At 32.7% G+C, this 25,090-nt stretch overlaps 4 protein-coding genes across 9 annotated transcripts; 2 read left to right on the forward strand and 2 right to left on the reverse strand.

Annotated features, from left to right (window-relative positions):
- Positions 1-1,943: 1,943 nt before the first annotated feature.
- On the forward strand, positions 1,944-3,991 carry LOC130944904 (probable polyol transporter 4). Its single transcript, XM_057873490.1, has 2 exons — positions 1,944-2,315; positions 2,472-3,991. Exons 1-2 carry the CDS (start codon positions 2,099-2,101, stop codon positions 3,845-3,847), a joined length of 1,593 nt encoding a protein of 530 aa, XP_057729473.1. The 5' UTR covers positions 1,944-2,098; the 3' UTR covers positions 3,848-3,991.
- Positions 3,992-4,347: 356 nt separating this feature from the next.
- On the forward strand, positions 4,348-5,671 carry LOC130945854 (clathrin light chain 1-like). The gene is made up of 3 exons (XM_057874551.1): positions 4,348-4,679; positions 4,965-5,118; positions 5,204-5,671. Exons 1-3 carry the CDS (start codon positions 4,348-4,350, stop codon positions 5,669-5,671), a joined length of 954 nt encoding a protein of 317 aa, XP_057730534.1.
- A 1,962-nt stretch (positions 5,672-7,633) lies between these two features.
- On the reverse strand, positions 7,634-10,191 carry LOC130946345 (expansin-B3-like). The gene is made up of 4 exons (XM_057875043.1): positions 9,926-10,191; positions 9,510-9,810; positions 9,093-9,222; positions 7,634-8,204 (listed from the first exon to the last, which is right to left on the reverse strand). Exons 1-4 carry the CDS (start codon positions 10,089-10,091, stop codon positions 8,010-8,012), a joined length of 792 nt encoding a protein of 263 aa, XP_057731026.1. The 5' UTR covers positions 10,092-10,191; the 3' UTR covers positions 7,634-8,009.
- Positions 10,192-18,314: 8,123 nt separating this feature from the next.
- Positions 18,315-22,621, reverse strand: LOC130943853 (pentatricopeptide repeat-containing protein At2g20710, mitochondrial-like). Of its 6 annotated transcripts, none has more exons than XM_057871900.1 (4): positions 22,274-22,621; positions 20,693-21,789; positions 19,812-20,020; positions 18,315-19,071 (listed from the first exon to the last, which is right to left on the reverse strand). In XM_057871900.1, the coding sequence occupies exons 1-2, from the start codon at positions 22,535-22,537 to the stop codon at positions 20,791-20,793; spliced, it is 1,263 nt and encodes a 420-aa protein (XP_057727883.1). In that variant the 5' UTR covers positions 22,538-22,621; the 3' UTR covers positions 18,315-19,071; positions 19,812-20,020; positions 20,693-20,790. The 6 variants fall into 6 exon arrangements, with proteins under 6 accessions (XP_057727883.1, XP_057727881.1, XP_057727880.1 ...); XM_057871898.1 differs by having other exon boundaries at positions 19,812-20,622; XM_057871897.1 differs by having other exon boundaries at positions 20,577-21,789.
- Positions 22,622-25,090: the final 2,469 nt, after the last annotated feature.

Here is a 25,090-nt window from a genome sequence, read left to right on the forward strand (position 1 = left end):
GTTCATTAATCTTTGGTTATTCTTCGTAACATATTTATACATAATAATTAATTTTGATAATTAATTTTACTTTATACATATCATTTTTATATATAAATATGGCAACATTACAGGTGCAAATAGTGCGAATGATATTTGTAATTAACAGCAATCCATGTGCTACTGTCAAAATAATTGAAATCAATAGTTCAATACTGATATTTGTACATGTGTGGTTGTGATGGGTAATAGATTTTTTCCCCTTAAAAAGTTATATTAAAACAAGTAAACGATCACGTTTGTCAGAAATTAGTTTTAATTTTTTTTTGACTAAATTAGTTTTAATATGGAAATAAAGATGATGTTCTGATTGAATATTAATATTTAAAATGTATTACAGTATAATGAAAGTATAAAAAAAGTATTCAACACGCACTCTGTGTATTGTCAAAATGATGACACATGTCTAACAGGCATCCTGTGTGTCGCTAGAATAATGATACGTGTCTGACACACATTTTACATGTTGCCAGAATAATGATATGTGTCCAACACGAATCTTGCATATTGCAACACACATCCTATGTGTTAGGAGTGGATTCTCTCCAATGAAAAAAAAAATAGATGGTGTCTAATGTTTAATCTCACCTTTTATTTCTCTCTCTCCTATTTAATTTTAATTCCACTTATAGAATTAAAGGTGAAAGATCACACTTTATTCTCTCAAGTGTTAGAAAAAATATAGAAGATTCATTTTCTTATTTTTAACTCTCTATCTATAAAATCTACTTACATGTAATTATATTAAATAATCTTATTTTAAAAAAAATACCAATATATTTTACATATAAAAAAAATTAGCCCACGTTTGTTGTTAATATTATATTTCAAAAGAGAAAAAAAAAATACACAAAGGCCTAGGTACAAGCCAAAAAGTTCCGTCGGTTCCTATTGATGCCTAAGGAATATTATGTGATCTACGAAAGATCAGAAATTGCAAAAACGAGAAAAAAATAAATAATAAATAAAAAGATTCCATGACCATAGATTATCATCAAAATATATAAACAACAAAAACACACAAACTAGCATCAATTAAGATTAATTTACTTAGAACCAAGCAAGAATAAAAATGTTTACTATGTGATAAGGTAGAATTCACAGTAGCATATTATCACAAATTGGTCAAAGCTTGAAGCCAAAATTAAAACCTAGTATAAAAGCCATGTTATTCATGATGATATTTTGCCCCACCGTAGTTGTTGTCATGAAAGCAACATTTAAGCATGATGATAATAAGTGAGAGTTCAAACTTCAAATCTCTCCAATGCTTCCCCACATACTACTTACATGCATCTTTGCAGGCACGTATTATACGAGTAATAAACTAATAATGTAATCCAAAACAAAAATATTACATGTTAAAATTTTCTCTTTTTGAAATTAATAAAGATCAAATTAAACTTTGTAATTGTAAAAATTCTAATGTTATATTATACAACAATATTAAATATATATCAAAATCAGTTATCGAAATTAATTATTATATATTTATTTATAAATATATATATTATTTAATTTATTTTAAATATTTATTTTATATTAATAACTAAATTTGATAATTAATTTTAATATACAAATAATATTTTTATATATTATAAAATTATTTATTTTTTAAAAATTTAAATCAATAAAAAAGATACAAGTAATTATTTTTCAATCCTCTCCATATATGTATATTATATGTTATAATAATAAATATTCATAAACAGTTGTCTTTATCTAAAATTAATAGTTAAAAATAATTAGATGATAATTTATTTAAATTTATTAAATTATTTAACTATTCTCAAATATGAATTTAAAAAAAAAAATTCCAGGTGAGTTTTCACCTACAACATATCACAAGATTAGAATTAATATAAAATTATACAAATGGGGCAGCAAGTTGGCGATGAGTGTTGTCCATGTACAACAGTACAAGATCTTCATTCTCTTGAGATCTAATAGCAAAAGCACAAACCGTATATGAACTTAGTAGTCTCGATCATAACTGTCATAGGAGTGTCTCCAACCAGAGACACAGAAGGGTTACTACTACAACTCAAAGTAGTGAAACATGGGGTTCCAACAACATGGGGATAATGGAGATATGGGGTTGTCTGGAATCCCATTGGGATCAAAGAACAAGTACAAGAGAATGAATTCAGAGCTTGCAGAAGACTTTGATGATGCCTTGAACCAACAACACATAGAAGAAAGGAGGAACAGTACTAGGAAATATGTTCTAGCCTGTGCCATCTTTGCTTCCCTCAACAATGTTCTTCTTGGCTATGGTATATATTATCATCTAATCTCTTTTACTTTCTGTGATTCTTGATTTATGTTTCTTTACATTCCTAAGAGAAGAATAAATTCCAAAATCTGGTAGAGGCTATCAACCTTGGTGCTATTTTAGAATGATTAAAAACGTTGACTTTTTGTTTCCCCAGATGTTGGTGTAATGAGTGGAGCAGTTATATTCATCAAAGAGGATCTAAAGATATCTGAGGTGAAGGAAGAGTTTCTGGTTGGCATTCTGAGCGTTGTTTCTCTATTGGGAAGTTTAGGAGGTGGAAGAACATCAGATATGATTGGTAGAAAATGGACTATGGCTGTAGCAGCAGTGGTGTTCCAATCTGGTGCACTCACAATGACTCTTGCTCCTTCATTTTCAGTTCTAATGATTGGAAGACTCTTAGCAGGTGTTGGAATAGGATTTGGAGTTGTCATAGCTCCTATTTACATTGCAGAGATTTCACCAAACATCTCTAGAGGCACCCTCACTTCCTTCCCTGAGATTTTCATAAACATTGGAATCTTACTTGGCTATGTATCAAACTATGCCTTCTCAGGCTTCTCAGCACACATTAATTGGAGGATAATGCTCGCTGTGGGAATTCTTCCTTCTGTTTTCATTGGTTTCGCCCTTTTCGTTATCCCTGAGTCCCCGAGGTGGTTAGTAATGCAGAACAGAATTGAAGAAGCCAGACAAGTTCTCTTGAAAACAATTGAGAATGAGAAAGAAGTAGATGAGAGACTGGCAGAAATTCAGCAGGCTGCTGGAGTTCCTTCCAAGGAGGACAAACCGGTGTGGCGCGAATTGATCTTCCCTTCTCCTTCGCTTCGCCGGATGCTAATCACAGGATGTGGTATCCAATGTTTTCAGCAGATTACTGGAATTGATGCAACAGTGTATTACAGTCCTGAGATATTCAAAGCTGCTGGGATCAAGGACAATTCAAAGCTTCTAGCAGCAACAGTTGCTGTTGGAATATCAAAAACTATTTTCATATTGGTTGCCATAGTTCTTGTTGATAAACTAGGTAGGAAGCCTCTTCTTTACATAAGCACAATTGGGATGACTATTTGTTTGTTCAGCATAGGAGCTACTCTTTCTATATTTGGACAAGGATCCTTTGTGATTGCATTGGCTATTCTCTTTGTCTGTGGCAATGTTGCATTCTTTTCGGTAGGACTAGGACCGATTTGCTGGGTTGTTACATCTGAAATCTTCCCTTTAAGGCTTCGAGCTCAGGCCTCGTCGCTTGGATTCGTTGGCAATAGACTCTGCAGTGGCCTTGTTGCCATGTCTTTTCTTTCTGTTGGTCGTGCAATCACAGTTGCTGGAACATTCTTTGTGTTTGCTGCTATTTCTGGTCTTGCTGTTTTGTTTGTCTACTTTCTGGTTCCTGAGACCAAAGGGAAGTCATTGGAGCAGATAGAGATGGTTTTTCAGAATGAACTTGCTATGCAAGGAAGCCAAATAGAGCTTGGAGATGTTGAAGTTGAACAACTTGTGCAGAACAAAACCATTTTAACAAATTGATTCTAGCATTATTCTTTCTCTTTTGGTTTTACCTTTAAGAATTCATTAGCAGAGTTTTAGGCAGAGAGCTGGTCTGATAAAAAATTTTATTAACTAGCATGTATGATAGTTGAGAATTGCTAAATGAATTGATATGTTTGACTAAATCGCTTAATTAAACACTTGTTAATATCTTATCTTTTTTTAGAGTGGTGCCACCTTTCATTATAGGACTAAAAATTTTATTCAAATTAACTATATGTTAGTTAAATGATAGTTTATTTCTTAAAATATTTAAAACTTTGATACGTATTAAGAATATAAGCTATAACAAACCATGCATTTCAATCTCCAAAATTGTCTCACTTTGATGCTCTTTCATCGGTGAGGTGAGAGAGAAGAAACTAACACACATTCTCGTGATCCGAACGCAACGTAGCAGATCCATCCAACAAGCTTAGAGAGACACACACACACAAAAAACCAAGAAGAAGAAGAAAGGAGTGGTAGTATAGTTAATAATGGCGTCGTCGTTCGACTCGTTTGAGGATGACCAGCCACGTACTCATCCATCGCCCGGTCCGGGGGTGGAAACGGGTGGTTTCTTCGACGACGATGACACCAACGACATCGATAACGATTCCCAATACGGCAACAACCTCACCGTTGATACAAACACCAATCCTCAATCTCCTGATGTTTATGGCTTTGGAGTTTCAACACCCTTCAATGGCAACCATGATGATGATGATGACGACGACGGAACCTTCGCTTCCGCCGGCGGAGGAGGACCCTTGCTCCCTGATCACACCCAAATGCAGGAGGAAGGTTTTGCCAGGCGCGAATGGCGACGGTTAGATTCATATATATCATTTTTTTTCACGTGTTTTAATGCAAGTTATGCGTTCCGTACGATAGTTCTTATACTTCCTCTTTCTTATATGCTGCATTGATTTTGTTATGAACTGATGAAGTTATGATAATTTTTGAATTGGATTGATTGAAAGAGTGGATGTAAATGTTAGAGTGATTTGTTTTCCAATTAAGGCAATGTTTATGTATTTTTAGTGTCTAATGATGATGAAACATTACTCGTTTGCTATTTCTTCTGATTGCATAATAATTTCCATGGCTTCAGTCAAAACGCAATCCATCTTGAGGAAAAGGAGAAAAAGGAGAAGGAGATGCGTAATCAAATCATAAAGGAAGCTGAAGAGTACAAGAAAGCTTTCTATGAGAAGAGGAAACTCAGTTGTGAAACAACCAAAGCTAACAACAGAGACAAAGAAAAGGTATATATATATATATACATATACATGCCATGCCTTATAACTTGTAATATGAAGGGAATGAGTATGTATGTATGAATATGTGCAGCTGTTCTTGTCTAACCAAGAGAAATTCCACAAAGAAGCTGACAAACATTACTGGAAAGCAATAGCTGAGATCATCCCTCGGGAGGTTCCGAACATTGAGAAGAGGAGAGGGAAGAAGGAAGCTGAGAATAAGCAGCCTGCAGTGCATGTAATTCAGGGTCCAAAGCCAGGGAAGCCTACTGATCTTTCAAGAATGCGCCAAATGATCTTGAAGCTCAAACAGAACCCTCCATCTCACATGATGCCACCAAAAGAAGACAAGGATTCCAAAGCCAAAGAAGGCAAAGATGGTAAGGATGCTAAGGAAGGGAAGGATGATAAGAGTGAAAAGAACAAAACACCAACATCGGCTGCAGCAAACAAACCTGCTACCCCAGCAAAAGGTGCTCCTGCTAGTGGGGAACCAAAATCCCCTGCTGTAGTTGAGGGTGACAAAGTGGTTAGTTCTGAACCAGCAGCTGCTAAGTGATGAAGACAATTTTGTGTTATGTTAGTAATCATGTTTTTTTTTTCATATACACACACATAATTCTTTGTATTCTTTTTGGTCTTGCTATATTCTGTTCTAACATTCATGGAGAATAAGTGATGCCTCTATGAAGATACTTTAGGCTTTGCAGTATGGACTGTGTGGAGAGAATCAGTCCAAACTACTGTCCTAGACTTTTTAGGCTTTAGATGCAATTTTTTTTAATATCCTCTTATTTTTGAATTTCTTGTCAAACTATATTTTTTTGCACTATTATATTTGAATGAAGCCTTCATCTTAGTTAAAAAGATATTTTGTTAGTTCAGAACATATCCAATACATCTAAGATACCCTATTCTACTTAATTCTCTTTCTGTGTATGATAGTTTCAGCCATTGAGTTGCAGTCTTCAATTCACAGATGTAAAATATTTAGCTAAAAGTGCCATTTGATTCAATTAGTGGAATTTTTGGTTCAAAGCAGGGACATGAGATCAGTAACTGATTGACTGGGAAAAAGATAATTTACACTGGTAATCAGAACTGCAAAGTGATAATTTACTGATTATGAATTGTAGGCCACCACTTACTTTTACATTTTAGTGGTTATTGGATTGAGTTATGTTTTGATAAACAATGCAGAACAAAAAAGCAACCAGAAGCATTTTTCTTACAATGCAAAAGACCCTTTTTTTATCTCTTTGCCAAAGAAGAGAGAAACAACTTTGACATTTTCAACGCATGTATCCTTAGGGTCAAATTTATAGTTCAAGAAAGGTATCCAAAATCCAAACAAATGCTTCAGAGGATGAAAATCATGTAGTTTGTGTCACAAAGGGCTAGCCCACTTGGCCAAACTAATTTCAGCATTTACCATATATAAAAGAAAAACTATAGTGCAACAAAAAGAAATCATTAATAATAGTTAATAATAATAAAAAGCCAGAGGTTACTATACACATTTAGGAATTGAATATGTGAAAAGAAAATAATGATTTTGCTGAACTCTACACATATCAGCATTTTTATTGCTACAAAAAAACATTGTTTAAGAATTCTACAAGATTCAATTAACCTACACAAACAATTTCTGACTCCTTTTTCTGATAGAATGTGTGGTGCATTAACATATATACCCAATGTGTTAGAAGATTAACCAGAGTATGGTTTCTCATGTGATAGTAACAATATATACAACTATCTCCAAAGTGACAAGAATCAAACATGCATGGCCACCGCACACGGCATACCCTATCCCCACATGTGAATTACTCAGATCACACAACCTTTCATTTCACCAGTCACAAGTCACACCAGAATCACCAACTTGATTCCCTTGTGATATTCTCAAAACCTCACCATGTGCTTGATCTTGATGATGATGTGGTCAACACTCTTAACAGTTCTCTGAGCCTGTAAAGCCATCATCAGTTCATCATGCACTCACTCATTCACAGTCTGTACCTAACATTAACTAACTTACTCAAAGGGAACTCAAGAACAACACTCATAAATTCCCCAATAAAGTTGTCTCCATTCATATCTCATATATAGGATACCCCTACCAACTTAATTTTCCACTTTTTGTTTGCCTTAACCTATAACTAAGGTATTGTAGCTAGGGAGCCCATTGGCTTTGATCTTCTTTCATCACATCAACTAGATTTGCCAGTAATAATTACGAAAATTGATGTGTCATTAATGTTCTATTTAGTTGGAAGTATCAATTATTTTTCTATAGAAAGTTAGACAAATGCTTATAATTATGCCATCGAATTAATGGTTTTCCCTAGACTCAGCATCAAATGCAGTTCATCAGTTTTGGTTTATAAAGATCAGACTGGACATAGTTTATTGTCCATATGAAAATAAAATTTATCAAAATGGTCAGGACCACAATACATTCATATCAAAATTATGCATTTATTTAATAACTTTATTTAATAATGCCAAAGGGGGCCAGTACAAACAATGAAGGACACTATACACTACAAGCTCTCTCTCCTCTTTGGAGATGGCTACATAACACAACATCTGTTACAATTAAACAATATGCACACCACAAAAGGATGTATACAAAAACAAAAGGAAAAATGCATATAAAAATGCCATTGTGCATTCAACGGCTACTTAATTTCTATCAAGAAAACAGAGAGACAAAGGGTAAGGGTAAGGGTAACACTGTCAACATATCTATCTATATATCTATATATAGTATAATAACCCACGGAAGTTTTCCCTTGTGGAACTTGACCAACTTTAACTGGGAAAAAAAAGGCATTCTTTAATGTTACTAGTCCCTTTGGTCTTGTAAAGTTGCAAATGAAGCATGCATGAACCTAAGGAATGAAATTCAAGCGAGAGGTATAAGTGGCTTTTGGTGACCAGTTGCTTGGAATAACATCCCTGGCAGTGAGGCTTCTCCCTGACGATGTGCTTAGTTTAACAGAGAAAGGTCCTCTTAAAGGACCCGCAATGATGCACCAATTTGCACCCCACAGATGTTTCATTTCCAGCCACTCACTTGACCCTACCTGCCAATATATGATCAATCACAACACATAGTATAAGAAAATTAGTATCATTATTTAATCTTGTGGATTTGCCATAGACTAATGTTATATTCTCCTACAAAATTTGGTAAAGGAACAATAAATTTACTTTGCCCCCTCCCCTCCCCTCGTAATTTTCACTTCTTCAGCCTTATTAATAGTATAACGAACTCATGAAATTTCGTAGGGTCATGTAACTATTAATATAACTCAGAAATTCAGTTTGAGCTATATAAAGCATAATTCTTCTTGAAAAGATCTAGTTAAAGAGTTAAGAATTATTTTTTGCTACTTTTTTGCTATATAAGAAACTCGAGTTAAGTGATCTTGGACCCCATATATAAGATATTTTATATAGTGGGGGAGAAGTGAGGAATGAAGTTTGGTTAGAGAGGTCCCATATATCACATGCTTAGAAAACAGAATATAGAGGGAAAAGGGCACCACCGAGAATTAACAACACTATGGATAGCAATTTTTAATAGGATAGAAAGAGGGTCCAATCTAAAGTACCAAAAAAGATGGAAGTGGTGGCATTAGGCTAGCACGTGATCTAGGGAGACACATCCACAACATTTGGAACCTAGCCATGCTGTTTTGCTTTTTAATTGGTACCCTAAAAATAATTAATGACCCTAAAAGCTTTAGCGCACGTTTAGCCGGTTGCTTTCAACTCCAATTGGCACTTTTCACATAACATTGTTCAAACAACAGACGTAAAGTATAATGGTAAATTAAATATGTGTTAAATCAATATAACACATTAATAAGAATCACATCACTTTCTTATATATTCATATCAATTAAAGATTTGGTAATTCGGTAAAAGATTATGCAAACAAATATTAAGAGGAGAAGCAAAATGCATACTTCTTGTATTTGCATGGAGCTGATGTCTCCATCTCCATCCTCCCACTCTGCCAAGAGTGATAGCCAAAAGGGTGTAGAACCTTCATTGACACGGAAGGCAATGTTTTTGCCTGGATATGTACAAGGTGTTCTGCAAATATTGCAATCACATAGAACAAAATATAGGTCATTCATTCAGTAGTATATAATATGTTTTTTTCCTTTTAATCCACAAAACTAAGGATAGCTTCAACATGTTTTTTCAAGTTTCTAGTTTCAACCCAAATATAGAAACACAGTAAGGCCTTGGAGGGGACCACGGCCTCTGGCAAGAATCTCGTTCAGTTTCTATCTACCAGTGCAATTAAAAGGTCAAATTAAAAAACAAAACAGAAAGAGTCTTCTGCATGTACATATATGATGCATATTCGTGCGTACCTTTGGTATATGACTGGGATTTCACCTCGGTTCCTGAGCTGACCATTCTCGCCGGAAACCGCCATTCGGCCAAATGCGGCACCGCTGAGGTCAAAGTGGGTTCGATCAGAGGGACAACCAGGGCACTCGTCCGTGATGATAACCGTCACCGCTCGCTTGGAGCATATGGTTGGGTCCAAGCACTTCACCTTGTAGCATTCTCCGCACCCTTCCCCGTTCTTGTACAGCACCGGCCCCACCGCACCCACCCTCGCCTTCAACGGCTTCACATCCACCATCGTTCCATATCCACACGCCCCTCCTACAATTCACAACCATCACTAACAAATTTAAATTCATGCCGCTAAAATATTTAAGCCGTTAGTTAGTTATTAGTACACTCAAGGAGTGAACATGGAGAATGAGCCTTTAATTACCGGTGCTACCGTCTCCTTCGGGATCGCCGTACCACGTGGCGGTGCCAGCATGCCAATGTGGATCGAGGATGCGGTGCTGTGGCCGTTGTTTCTGGCCGCAAACTAACATCATTCCGAAGCAAAATATCAAAACTGACACGGCGGTGACACGGTGGTAGAGCTGCATTGTGGTGACTGACTACGAAATGAAAGCTCCGGCGAGCTCGGATCCCGAGGGAAAAAATGCGGCGGAAGTGAAGTGTCGCCGGCGGAAGTTTTTTCGGGGTTTGGTGTGGTATGTATGAATGAAGACCGTTGGGGAGGTTTTGGGTCTTCTTTATAGTGCAACAGAATGGTGGGGTCAACCTCCAACGGAATCAGTATTTTGACCTTATTACCCTTATTGTCTCTAGTTTATTTACTGAAGATGCCATTGGGATGGGTCCTAGCGGGTCCCACCGGCGGTTAAGGCGTTAATTCCGCATGTGCGTGCGAAATGAATAAGTTCTTGCAATAAAGTCTTTAAAAAATGTTCAGTTTTTAGTAAATTTTTTAATTTAAAGAATATTATTTAATTAATTTAAATATTTATTTTTTATGAAAAGTTATTTGCTTTTTAATTTCTCTTTCTTCTAAATAATATATAATAAACAATTTTTAAACAATACATAGTTGCATCGAAAGTCTTATGGGTTTACTAGTCATTTTTAGTAAGAACAATGTATTCTGTTACTTGATTAGTGATTCGCTGATTCTAGTTTATTATGTACTTGTTGCCGTTAATCCGTTTGTTCGTTTGAGCTACAAGCTTCAGCTAACCAAAACGGTCGAATGATGGAGAAAGTTAGGTCGTAAATGCTCCATGAAAACGACGTTATTTTGGCTACTCAAGCTGCCGTTTGGTCAAAACGGGGTCTATGAGAATCATTTTGTGCTCTCTTCTCTCACCTTTGTCGGTGTGAAATCGTGAGTGGATAATCTTGACTTATTTGTGAGGTAATGTGGTTAGTTATTTTTGGTTCGATTAAATAATACTGACTTTACATTACATGATAATAATAATCAATAATAATTCATTGGCATTTGCATTATTGCCTGTTTTTTATTTTTGCAATAGACAATTATGAAAAGAAAACATGCAGAAATTAAAAGTGGTCATACACAATTAGATGTATTAACGTCTCTTGTATCATTTTTGAAAAAATATGGTCCCTTCTTTTTAATAATTCCTCCAATTTCGGGTGAGTAGTTCTAAATAGTTATAAGTATGACAAAATAGAAAAGGTTTGGTTGGTATATTTCAGATCTGATAGAGTGGAAACCACGTATATATCCACGGTTTAGAAAATCGCGAGTAGATTTAATTTTAGATTTGAGAATGATAATTGTTATTTGTGGGCCTTGTGGATCATATCAATGCAATTATTATATTGTTATTATTGCCTTTGGTTTTGTTATATACGTGAGAAATCTTTTACTCCATGAAAAGAAAATAAGAAAAAAATATTATTATTTCTCCAAATTATATATATGCAGCTTAGCTTATGCATAATTCAGGTTGAAATATGACACTGGAGTCAGTTAAAACTTAATATAAAGCAACATAATGAAAACTATATCAATTTGTTACAGCTGCTTGGAACACCAGAGCAACTTCATTTTCCTTGATTCTTGAAGGTAACGTAATGGACTTAGGAGAAGTTTTTAAGTAGTTAGTTAGCACTAATTAATTACCACTGATGTCAATTATGTTTCCTTTTGCGTTAACTTAAATCGTTGGACATCACTAATTGACATTCAAAAAAACTGATGAAAATCAGATCAGAATGTTCTTATAATTATGCTGCTTTGAGCGGATAAATCCATGAATGTTTTCTATACATATACGTTGTGATTGGTCGTCCAATTAATGTCAGCAATTCTGGATGCTGGTGCCGACTAGCAAGGTAGCAAGATTAATTAAATGATGAATTATAATTGATCAGTAGCACTACAAATTAAAATATATGATACTCACGTATAGTTGTTTTTATGTGAAGTTAATATTTGAGAACTCTCAGATAATTTGATAAATTTGAGGAAGAAGAAAGCAAGATTTCTGAGAAAAACTGCACCTTAATTACGATTTAAATTTAAGAAAAAGATAAACTGCATAACAAAATTTTGACTGAGTTGGAGGGAATGACCAAATTAAGCGCGGAATTGAAAGTGAATATCGTTTAATTTTTGTCACGGTAATAATTGGGTCTGTGGCAAATTTTAAAATTCATCACAAATTGGTCACAGACAAACGAAAACGTGAAAAAATTCCGTAAAATTTGGCCACAGACATATAATACATTGCCATTACATACCATGGTCCATAAACTTTGCCACTGATTATCGTTAGTGAGTTCCTTTCCGTTGGTAACTCCCGTGTTTTTGGTAGTGTAAGACATAAGCATATTTCCGCATTTCTCAACAAATTAAAAGCTTGAATATATAGAACCACACATGGGACAACTTGGCGGCAGGTTCACACCTTACGAATCAACAGTTTCAATGGTGGTTGTTATTTCGCTCTAACCGCTACTAATAATAATATCGCTCAATACTCGTGTATTCAATATCTTCATGATAAATTAAAGTTGAATAATTGCATACTATCAATTATATTATCTAGTTTAATGTTGAATCATTTTAAATTATATCATCTTCATTTCGACATCTTCAAATAATTTTAAGTTTGAATCTAGTGAATGAAAAGTAAAGAAAAAAAAATGTATTAAGGAGAAACAATTAAAGTCTGAATCAAATTCTTAATTGATAATAACCAATATGCAAATTAGTTCGGACAAGTAATTTCAACCAGCAGTGACAGTTATATATATAGGTTCCCTTAATAATCGGAGTATGAGTATCAATTATATAATAAATGCAACGATCAACTAATCCAGTTGGTTAATTAATTTAGATAGATTGGTTGAGTAGTTATTTACTCATCTATTAAAGCAAATGTTGAGTTAGAATTCTGTCTTAATATATATTATCATGCAATTATAAACTTTTAAATAAAACTTAAATTTACAATAAATTAATCTTTGATCTACGTACTGAATCAGGAGTTACTGTTAAAAAAAAAAAAAAACTAATCAAGTTAGTGTCCTGAGTGGGAATTATTTTAATCTTAGAAACAAAGTATCAAATCAAGGAAATATATGGGGGAGAAAGCTTCTAGAAAAGGATTTCATAAGAAAATAATCGGAGTAGTAGTTAAGCTTTTTTGGTTTTTTCAATCCATTTAGTTAAGCTAAATAAACACAATCACAAAATGGATTGAAAAACAATGTTTTGACAGTCTTCCTGCTTGGACAAAATCAAAGGGTTCTCACTTGTAATCTTGAAAATTGAGATTGAATAAACGACAAATAATAATAAAAAAATAACAATAAAAAGTCATACCCATGAATCACGATGTCTCTCCAAAATACTATCCTAAATCCTAATACAACAAGATGGTTCTGGCCACGTTTAATAAAGTATACGAGTTTGATTAATTGGTAGTTAAAGACTTAAAGCACCCCTAAATTTAGGGCTTCATATGATGTATGTATACCATTTAGTACAGCAATAATGCACATCCTTTAAATTTCTGATATCATTAGTTATTAATGTCACACTATATTATGCATAATTAATGATGTCTTAAGTAACATATAAGACTAATTGATTATTAACTAAGCACAATATATACAGACCAAGGTAACATGATTAGTTCCTGAGAATTGATGAGTACTTGAACAAGTTAAGAACCATGCTTTGAGAAAAAGCAAAATCAGAAGACAAAAAGGGAAAAAGAGGTATATTTACATATGCATGGTGCAAATGAGCAAATGCTTATGACCCTTTTTTCCATGTTTCTGATCCAATAATATTTGATAGAGTACGGCATCAGAAGCTGTATCAATAGACTTTACGGGTTGTCCAAACTTCATTCCACGTGCATGGTAGGATGTATGTCACATTATCTTAGCTTCATTCTCGATCTAATGGTTGGTTATATTACTAAAATGGATTCTCTATACATTTTGTAATTAAAAATGTGAGTGTACATATAAAAAAAATAAGTTATTCTATATGTGTGTATATTTATATAAATAATTTACATAATTTTTTAATTAAATAATTAATTATTAGAATAATTAAATTTAAAATAATTAAATAATTAAATCTTTTTGTAGTAAATATAATAAAAAAATTTATAAAATATCAAATACGTATTTATATACGTGGTAATTTATTAGTAATTATATACACACGTAAGATGATTAACCATATAATCATCATTTATATAATTTCTTTCAATTCTCTTAATAAGAGGAACAACATGCACTTGAATATATATAACTTATTATAGGATAATATAATGCTACTTGCATTTCTTAAAATATAAATAGTAGCTAGATAGTCTACTAGTTCATCACATATTCACATGCATGCTATAGTAGTCTATTAAATCATCATCCATATTATATATGATATATTAATGATGATGATAACAATATTTCGAAATTTGTCAACATAACTAAAAATATTTAATAATAATTTCATCTCGTATTCTCCATATGCATATGTACAATGAGATTGATGGAGATTGAATTTATATATTTTTTTAAATTTTAACATGAATTTTATCATATTTTGTCGTTTTTAATTTTAATATAGATTTAATTTTATATTTTATGTTTTATTAGTATGTTTATAAAATAATTAAATATTATGTTTGATTAAAAAGATAATTTATTGCGAGTAATGTCAGATAGGATCGAATAATAAATTTTAAAGTGCAAATAAGATTAGTATTGAGAGATTTTTAACCAAGAATAAGGTAGGATTTATTTTTAGAAAAAATTTAAATCCACGGATAGGGTTAAAGTGGAGTTTAAAGTTTAAACCTTACTTTGTCCTATGCATTATTGTCCTCCTAATTTTAGAATTTGGATCTTTTAAAGTGAAAAAGTTGGTAAAATAATAAAGTAAAAGGTTAATCACAATGGATTTTGTAATTTTTATGAAATGTATATTCTACTATTTTAATTTAAGAGTGATTAATTTTTCACTTTACTACTTTACCAACTTTGTTACTTTAGCGGATCTTGATCCTAATTTTGATAACGTGGACGGTTGAAAAATTAAAGCTTTTAATAGGTATAAATTGAATTAAATTTCAATTCATTATCATCTTTTATATTTATTCGTTGTTATATCTATTATATAAATTAATATTCACATTACACATTTTCTTTATCTTTTTTACATAATAATCTCATATCTCTTTTTATTTATGCGATGGAGGACGGCGACGTAAGGGAACACGCGAGGGTTGAAGTGCGGTGTGATGGAGGACGACGACATGAGGGAGGAACGACGGAAAGGAAGACAACGATTGCAAACAGGATGACCGACAACGACGTCTTTGACGATGCTACGTATACCATGGACGGCGCGAGCGTGAACAGCGAGAGCGACGACGTGCTCGACGACATTGGTGTGGATGGGAAGGGTATGGACGCCGCTAGTTGTTCTCTCGCGGACTAGCATCAATGGAATGTCGAATGGTGAGCGGCGGCAAGGTGGTGGTTGTCTTCTGTCATGAGCTCTCTTGCGATGAATGACGATGTGGACATGCGGCGACTGGTTCAAGGACAAGGCACAAAGTTGCAATGGAAGACGCGCAGTGGAGAGTTGGCGAGTGGGAAAGCTGACCGCACACGAGAAATGGTGACTGATGGTGGCGCACCAAAGATAAGATAGTGGCGCAACGTGTGGGAGGAGAACGGAAGGTGGATATACGGAGTGGTTTGTGGCTTAGGGTTGTATGACGAGCATATAAAAAAGGGACAAAACTAAATTTTTCAAATCAATTCCCTAAATAACCAATAGGGGTCTAGCTAACAACAAGCCAACAAGTATTTTTTAAATTGCACTTCATATATACTAATTAATTGTCATTAATTAATGATTATTTAAATTTTATTTTTAAAAAAATACAAAATTAATTATTATTAATTATAGTTGTTTAAGGTGGGTTGGCTAAAAGTTATTTATCTATACTTCTCCTTTTCGAATTTCAAATTTAGAATTAAGATGGAGTTGGCTAAGTTGGCTTATATCATATAGTTAGTTTTCTATATTTTTTCTTTCTATTTTTGTAATAGAAAAATTGAATCTTTTTCTTCGCAACAAAACAGTTTCTATATATATGATATTGTATCATGAAAAAAACTCAATTATCTATTTCGGTGACAGATCCAAAAAATTTATGTACTAATGAAGGCAAAAATAGTATAAAAAAATAATTAAAAAAATTAACATAAAAATATGTACATCTCTATAACTTAATGTATATTAATAAAATTTTTAATAATCAAATTAACACATCAAAAGTATATTAATTTAATTTTTTTTGTTTTAATGTTTGACAATATTACACAATATATTTATTATTAATACTGGTACTTTATCAAAGACTGTGTCATCAAATCACATTTTATTAAATTTTTTATATAATACAAAAAAATATTATAGCACAAGAATAAAAGAATTTATTAAAAAAACTGAATAGATCAACTTCTATTCTTGATTATAATTACATAAGAAAGAAAAAAAGTGAGAAAGAAATATTTTTAAATTAATCCGTTATAATTCTCTTTATATATAAGTATAAATAATATTTTTTATTAAAAATTATTCAATAATTTTTTACTATTTAATTACAAAATTGACACATTCGGTAAAAATTTTTTATGAAAATAATTATTATTATCTGCAAAATCAAAACTAAATTAAATAAAATAATAATCAAATTTTTAAAAAAATTACTAAATACTAAGTCTTATTTATATTAAAAAGTTGTGATTGATTTTGAAATTATTTGTTTATTTTTTGTTTGAGCAGACTTTATTTTTTTTAATTTCAATAAATTAAAATTATATAATACAATAACTCTTATCATTGTATTAATATATAATAAGATAATTTTTTATCATGTATAAATAATTTTTTTAAGAATTTAGCTAATATGTATTTTAAAGATATATAAAAAAATTATTATTAATAAGATATTTTAAATATTTTTATTTAATAAATAAAAAATAAATTTTTTTAAATTTAATTTATTAGCTTAACGCATGTTCTTACAATACAAATTAGATAAACTCTCTTTTATGAATATGAAAGCAATGTATTATTATAATAGGAGCATTATATACAGATATATATATATGGTAAATTATAGAATAAAGATGTAAGTTTATAGATTTTTTTTAAGGGATGAAAGAGAAATAAAAAAAATGGAACTCACATTTTGAATAGTAATAAAATAATTAAAAATAACTATAAAAGAAATTTATTCTCTCTCTATACTACTTCGATCTGTACAATAGAGTGTTGCATATAATTATCTTTTTTCAAAATCCAACGGGGCACATGCCCCAACACCTTACTAAGCAGGAGCGTCCCTGCTGGTAAGAAATTGATCCTCTCCATTTTTTTGTCATTGGAGAGAATAAAGTGTAATCTCCCACCTTTAATTCTACAAGTGGAACTAAAAATAAATAAGAGAGAGAATGCAATCAAGGATGAGATCTTTCATTGGATACCATCCAGTTTTTTTTCTACTGGAGAGGATCCACTCCCCTGCTGGTATCAACTGTTATGCATCAAAGATCAAACCATCAATGCCAGTATATCACCAATGGGATAGCCACATAGAAAGAATTTCTTCTTAATTGCAATTAAAGAGTGATATAGTAATCCATTTAGTTTAAAAACAATTATTCTAATAAAGATGTTAAAAATATCTTTTTATGATGATCTTAATTTAAAAAAATGTGACTTATTGTTGGTTTTGTCATTTTAAATAAAGATAAATTTTTTATAACATATAAAAATTAAACCTTAAAATTTAGGTTTAATTATTCTGCAGGTCCCTATAATTTTACTAAATTTTTAATTAGGTTCTTATATTTTTTTCTTTTTAATTGGTTCCTTATACATTATTTTTTTTTCAATATAATCCCTGTTAACGTTAAACGTTAAAAAATTGTTAGTGAATTATGAAATTACTTGTATACCCTTAAGGACCCAATTGAAAAAAAAAATATAAGGATCTAATTGAAAATTCGATGAAATTATAAATATTCAATGAAATATATTTCTATAATCCTTATTCAATGATTCTACGACATAATCCTTATTTATATACAAATTGTACCAAAAATACCTTTTTTTTACTTTCAAAATACTTTATCTTAAGAACGTACAAAAAAATGGATAAAATGAAACAAAAATAATAGTAATAAGTATATATAAAATTCAATTTCCATCATTCAAGTATTTATTATGATTATATAACATTTTACATGTGAATTCATGAAATATAATTTGTGTCTTTATCATATTATAGTACACCAATAAAATTTGAAATCTAAAAATGAAAACTATAGAAAATATAATCTCAGTATAATACAGTTAATCTCGAATTTCAGTTCTTGTGTTGGAGTCTCTCAATTTCTGAACCAGCATAGGATCAACAATAAAGAGCAGACTTGAGTTTATCAATTTCCATATTGTCTTGGTCAGGATTTCCAGTATTCAAATCTTCACAAACAACAGATTGTTCAGTGACGGAGCCAGGACAATTAGCTTCCTTGTAACCATCCTCAGGAAAACAAGGCAAATCCATTTCAAACTCATTTGGTCAAGTTTTACATCATTATCCAAATTTTCTTTTCCATTTGTTGTGGAAACATTTGGTTCATCAAAATGTCCAGAAATTGGATCAGCACTTGAAGGGTTTACTAGATCATCAACTTCATCACTTTCTGACTCTTCTCTTTCAACATCATCAGCATCTTCACCAGCTGGAAACCCATTTTCAAATATCTGAATTTTCTTTCTTGGTGCGGAAAGGATGGACTCAGCATCAGCAGGATCCTTTTTAAATGCAGTACGCACTCGAAAAATTCTCCTTTTTCTCCTTAATCCATTGACTCCCCAGGGACATCCTCATGCTTAGAAGGCTTCTCCTTCCCACCCACCAACCTCCACGGGTTCCCAACTGCGGTAGTCCGTGGTGGCAATCACTGCAGTCTCTCCAACCACCAAATTTGAACACAAGCAGAAAACTGGAATATAAATATATATACCAAATTTGAATAATTGATGATAAAAATGGAAAACTCTAAAAGAAAAGCAGAAATGAAGAACAAATTCACAATTTGAGAAACAAACAGAAGTTACAAACAATTAAGCAAAACTGAACTACAAATTCACACAACTTAAGAATTCACAACTTGAGAGACAGGAGCTGAAAACAACTAAAAAAAACTGAAAAAACAACACAATACGAATAGAACACCCCTTAAACATTCAGCTTCCCCTTATTCCCAATCTCAGTCAATCAATTCTCCCTCAAATTCAACTCTCTTCATCACAAGTTCAACTCTCTTCATCACATTCTGTTTTATGTTTTTCTTGGAGTAAATAAATTTGCCAAAGTTTATTTTGTCACAACAAGCTCATGGATAAGATGGATGTTATAGAAACTAGTGGTTCAAAAAGTTCAATACGTTCAATAATGGTAAGATTAAAATGTTTAGCAGAAAAAGCTCAAAACTATATATGCATGCAAAATTGACATATAAACTCATTTCGCACAACCTCACAAACTGTCCCCTTTCAAAAACCAAATGGGACGCCAAGATGAAGAAGCAAGGTTGGAATATCATCATATCTAGAATATCATTAACTATGTTGATCAATTAACTGGCCACACAAAAGATAAGAAAATATAACAAGCACCACAAGTAATCAGCAATTACAGCTAATTCTTAAATACTTGATATTAGTCCTTTGAAGATCTCACCTGTTCTCTGACCCATTAGCCAAATAAGCTTCATAGCTCCCCACTAAACCTGAGATTATAATAGGGCGTTTTTCTTGAAGATTCTACCATCAGCATCGATACAAGAAGAGCAGAAGAGCAAGGTGAGGTGTGGCCAGGCGAGGCGATCCACGGCGAGGGAACGCGACGGAAGCGATGGCTAGGGACGACAACAAGCGCGGGCTAGGGTTCTTCAATTTTGGGACAAAATGCTAAGGGTTAGTTTTGGTATTTTAAAAAAATGGGGGTGGATTTAATTAGTAATTCTAATATAATTAGGAGAATATTCGATTTTTAAACAGAATATTCTGTTATCTCAAACGTTTTTGTCACGGCAGGGACTAAATTGAAAAAAAAAATTAACGTTTAAGGACCCAATTGAAAAGAAAAAAAGTATAGGGACCTAATTAAAAATTCGATGAAATTATAGGGACCTACAGAGTAATTAAACCTAAAATTTATTATCCAATAATTAAAATGAGATATCTTTACATGATGATAATTATGAAATTTTCATTGGAGTATCCACCTAGATTAAATGTTAACATATATGATAGTGAAAAAATTAGATCGATGATTTAATGGCACATAATGATGAAAAACTTCAACTTTAGTCTCTACTTAATTAAACAAAGGTGGACAAAAAGAAATCACTTATCTGTCAGCTATGACTACAGAATCTACTCTTTCTTGGCCACATTTTGAGACAGGCTTCACATGTAACTTAGTTCTGCAACTAAAATTTACCTTCAAATATCATTTGTATCCTCATCAAGATGTTCAGTGCCTTCATCTAATTGATTTTCCACTCTAATCAGATCAATGGCTTTTGCATCAGGGATTTCAACATGAACATAACTTACTAGTTTATCATAGGTTGCAACAGAGAGATAACCGCCATCACTATAGAACTTGAGAATCTGAAGCACTGATTCCAAATCTCCTTTTTCCTTCAGGTACTCTAAAGATTCAGCCAAAATCCAAAAACAAAGGGTTTATGCATCCAACTAGTTCTTTCTGCAGAGGGCACAGTGTTCATTGCTTGAACTGCTTTCTCCATATTATTATCCGCGCAGTCGTGTTCTGCCGCATGCAATTGCTGGCCGCTATCCAAAAGGCTCTTGATATAAGCCTCAGCCTTATCCAACATACCCAATTTACAATAAATATGGATCATAGGATGTGGAATTCTGATGTCGAAAACTTTGTAATTGGACTCCCATTCTTCCAAGATCTTCTCAGCTCCAACAATGTCACCTAGCTTCACCAAAGACCTTAACATTAAGAAGTGACCTTGGTTGTAAAATCGCTTACTGAGTTTGCACTTCCCCCAAATTCGATAAACCTCATCCTTATTACCGATACCAGCGTATATAGTTAGAATAGATAAATAGGCAACAGGGTTGCCTAAAGCTAGCTGCTCTGATTTCTTCAGTGCTGACAAGGCCTTCTGGACATTGCCACCTTTCAGATAACCATTTGCTGCGATAGCATAAGTATGCCAACGAACAGTTGCAAGAGGATCAACTTCCATCCTGATTAGTAACTTGTCTATCCCTTGTATGTCTGCAGCAACAACATATGCATTCAAGAGAATAGTATATGTACCAGGGTCGCGTATGTCCTTCTCCATCATTTCTTGCATTAGGCTATCCAATTTGTCATATTTGCCTAACTCTGCATATAGTTTCAACATCTTATTGTAACGCATGGGGGAGTTCATGGGATAAATCTTCCTCATTTTCTTCAGCAGAGCCTCCGCTTTCTCCAAAGATTTATGCTCTGCATAGCATTCCGCGAGCGCAACATTTATCTTGAATTTCATTCGGGAATTAGGAATGTATTCGTAGAAGTTCTCAGTTTGTTCAAGGCCACGAACTATCGATAGCAATTTGAGATGTTTAGCAATATCTGCTGGGGTCAAGTCATATTTTTTTGACTCACGCATCCATTCTGATAACTAACAAAAGCAATGTTCCATCAACTCTCGATGTTAGGAGGCATTAGTCAAGCACAGCAATACTATAAAGCATCGTTCAAAAAATTGAACTAACTAGTAAAACATCGCTATCAATTATCATGATTCAATTGACTTACCCGGTTGAAATTATAATCGAATCAATGGTTAGGCAATACAAAAATATCAAAACACAACTATAAGTAAACCTTATCCTTGTCCCGTTAGATGTGAATAGATTAATAAAACAAACACCACCATAGTATCTTGTCGTATACCATAAACTAACTAAACAAACTAGCATCAAAGTAACATAGAACAGAACATTGCACAAACTTTGCCTAAATAAATGAAACAAAACAATGATCCGATTATAACTTATATTGTCAGTCACTAAAAGACGAACATGAATCCCAATCAGAAACCAGCTGCATTTAGTGTTGTAGATGAAACTATGAAAGGGTATATCGTAAAAGAAAAGTAAAACCTCAAGGGCGTGCGTATAGCAACGTCTCCGACAGAGGCATGCGATGAGATATTGGATGTTTAAGTGAGTGATGGATCCGCCATCTTGAACCCATTGGTTGAGAATGGGGGTCACCGGGGTTGTCGGGTCCCGATTATCCCAGACTATTTTAGCTTCGAGTTCATCGAAAGAATGAAAAGAAGAAATCAGAGGTTTTGTTGAGTAAAATTGATAGGCAGAAACACGGGAGGTATTGAAAAGTTTGCAAATTGATCGAAACAACATCGTCACTTCCACTCTCAACTCTCGAATCTGCGTTTCTCTCCTTCCTCAGAAGAAGTGCGAATATACGATTACGAATGAAAGAACGTGAACATGCCCAACTACAAATCCAAATGAAGTAACGGGCCCGTATAGTGGCAACATTTTTTTTTTTCACACGCTGTCCTCTAGTCCGGCAGATTTGAGATTTATTTAAAAATTTGTCAATAAAAAATAATTTTTTGTTTTATCCAAAAAATATAATTTAATTAGTATATTTATCTATAATAATATTATGAATTATAAATTTTTTAAAATAAATTAAATTTCAATATTTACTTTTTTTTATATATTCTTAAAAATTAATAATAACAAATATGAAAGATTTTATCAATGAAAAAAAAAGAAATATAAAATTTGTATTCTGCTTTGACACCTCAACTAAAAATATTTGATAACAAAAAAATATTAGTAAAAAATAATCAAAATTTGTTTTATTTGATATTTGTTAATTATTGTAATAATTAATAAATATTAAATAAAACAAATTTTGATTGTTATTTTTTATCTTCCTAACATTATCGATAGTAGACAATGTATAGGTTAGCATTTTTTTGTTAGAAACACTCATTTAATAAACGTTTTTGAAAAAAAATATATACTATGGTGAAAAAATGACTGAATAAATAATTTAAAAAGAGTGATATTTTAGCAATAAATTTTAGAAATTATGGTATTCTAAGTAAAAAAGTTAAGAGAAATAGGCCGAATGGAGAAAAGAGAAAAAATTCTTTAAAAAAAAATTATTTCAATTGCAATGAGACAGACTAAAAGAGTATTATGTGGCATATTTTTATTATTAATTTGATAATATTAATAGATTTTAATTTCAGTTACAATAAAAAATATTAAGTGATACATTTTAGTTGTCTAATTAGTAATTAGTGATAATATAAGAAAGACGGAGTGGGTAAAGGTGAAACATAAAAAACGAAGAGAAGAAAAGAAAGACCGCTTTGATTTTGAAAGGAAATATTTCAATTCAATTATGTTCGGTTCCTCGGGGTTCATTTGGGTGAAAGGTTATGTAGGATGGAGATCGGATCCTAAACGTAAGCTCTGAACAGTGAAAAGTTGGTGGTCTCGTTGGTGGATCGGCAGGTGTAGCCACTTGCAAGGACACTTTGATACTAAAGTTAAAAGGACAACTAATTAGGGTAAGTATGTGACATATCTGGAAGAGGGTAAGTCCCTCCCTTTTATCCGTGCTTATCTGGTGGGCCATTTCATTTGGGCCCCTATGTTTGGAAGTTTCTACCAATTGTCTATACCTTCACTTAAAGTGTAAAACCTGAAGAAAAGTGCTTCTATTGACTATAATTAATAGAAGCTTCTTATATGAAAAAAGTATATTTTAGTGCTTTATAGACCAAAATTCCTTATAAATTATAGCCATTGAAAATTTGAATTGATGGCTAAAATTTAATACATTTTAAAATTATATAATAATTAATATTTATATATAAATATTTCAAACACAGTTGCATTATGAAATTTTATTTTTGTCCTCCTCTCTTTCCTTTTTTTTCTTCCCTCTCATACAACCACTACCACCACCATTAAAATACCTTCCTTGTTCATCAACATTCTTCACTATATCACTGTTGCTAATCACCAACAACTCATTATATACGAGGAATGCTTAAAGAACCACGTTGTCGCTATCAACGCCACGCTCTCGACAGTTGCGGAGAGATCATGTCAACGCCCATCACTAATGCCAGAGACCATGAACCCATCAAGCGTCGCCTGTTGCTATCACCATAACTTCCACTGACGCGCCAGAAGACCCACTCATCTCTGCCTTCGAGTTTCATTCTCAAAATTGACCACCCTCCTCCACGCCTAACCGGAGCCATAACTCGGCGTCTCCAGTGGCGGTCTCTCCTGCTTGCTATCACCACCCTCAGCAGCATCTCACATGCTTCTTGACCTCTCCAACTCTAACATTGCGATATTGCCGGGGATCAGAGCATCGCGACATCAATTTCTGCCGCCGTCGCAACTTAAGATTCTCCAAGAAAGAAGATACAGAAGAGAGATGATGATTTGGTAATTTTGTAGTGAGGTTGGTGTTGATAATGGTGTTCTTAAAATTTGGATGCATAACAATAAGAGAGTAATGATAGTGATGGTGCTGCCATTAATGGTATTTTTGGTGTAGTGGTTGTAGAAGTATTATCATAGAAAAAAGGATAAAAAATAATTTTTCTATAAGATTATTTTATATTTTTTTATATTGAGTTATAGACCATTAAGATCTGACATTCTATTTGGTGTATTTAAAACATTTTCTGATGAACAATATATAAGTTAGGAAATGTTTCAGGTACTCCAGTATACTTTATTGGAGTATTGGTATGTCATATACTTTTAGATTTTCAGTTATATATTTGTCTTGTAGTGAAGCGTTAAAAGACTATATTAACCTCTCAAATTGATTTAAAATTACCCAATTGATCAGCTAAAAATTTTTCAGAGCTTGCTTCTTGAATTTAAATCTTTGCAGCTTAGAAA

This window comes from Arachis stenosperma, chromosome 8 (genome assembly GCF_014773155.1).
Source record: "Arachis stenosperma cultivar V10309 chromosome 8, arast.V10309.gnm1.PFL2, whole genome shotgun sequence".
In the NCBI taxonomy this organism is placed as follows: domain Eukaryota; kingdom Viridiplantae; phylum Streptophyta; class Magnoliopsida; order Fabales; family Fabaceae; genus Arachis; species Arachis stenosperma.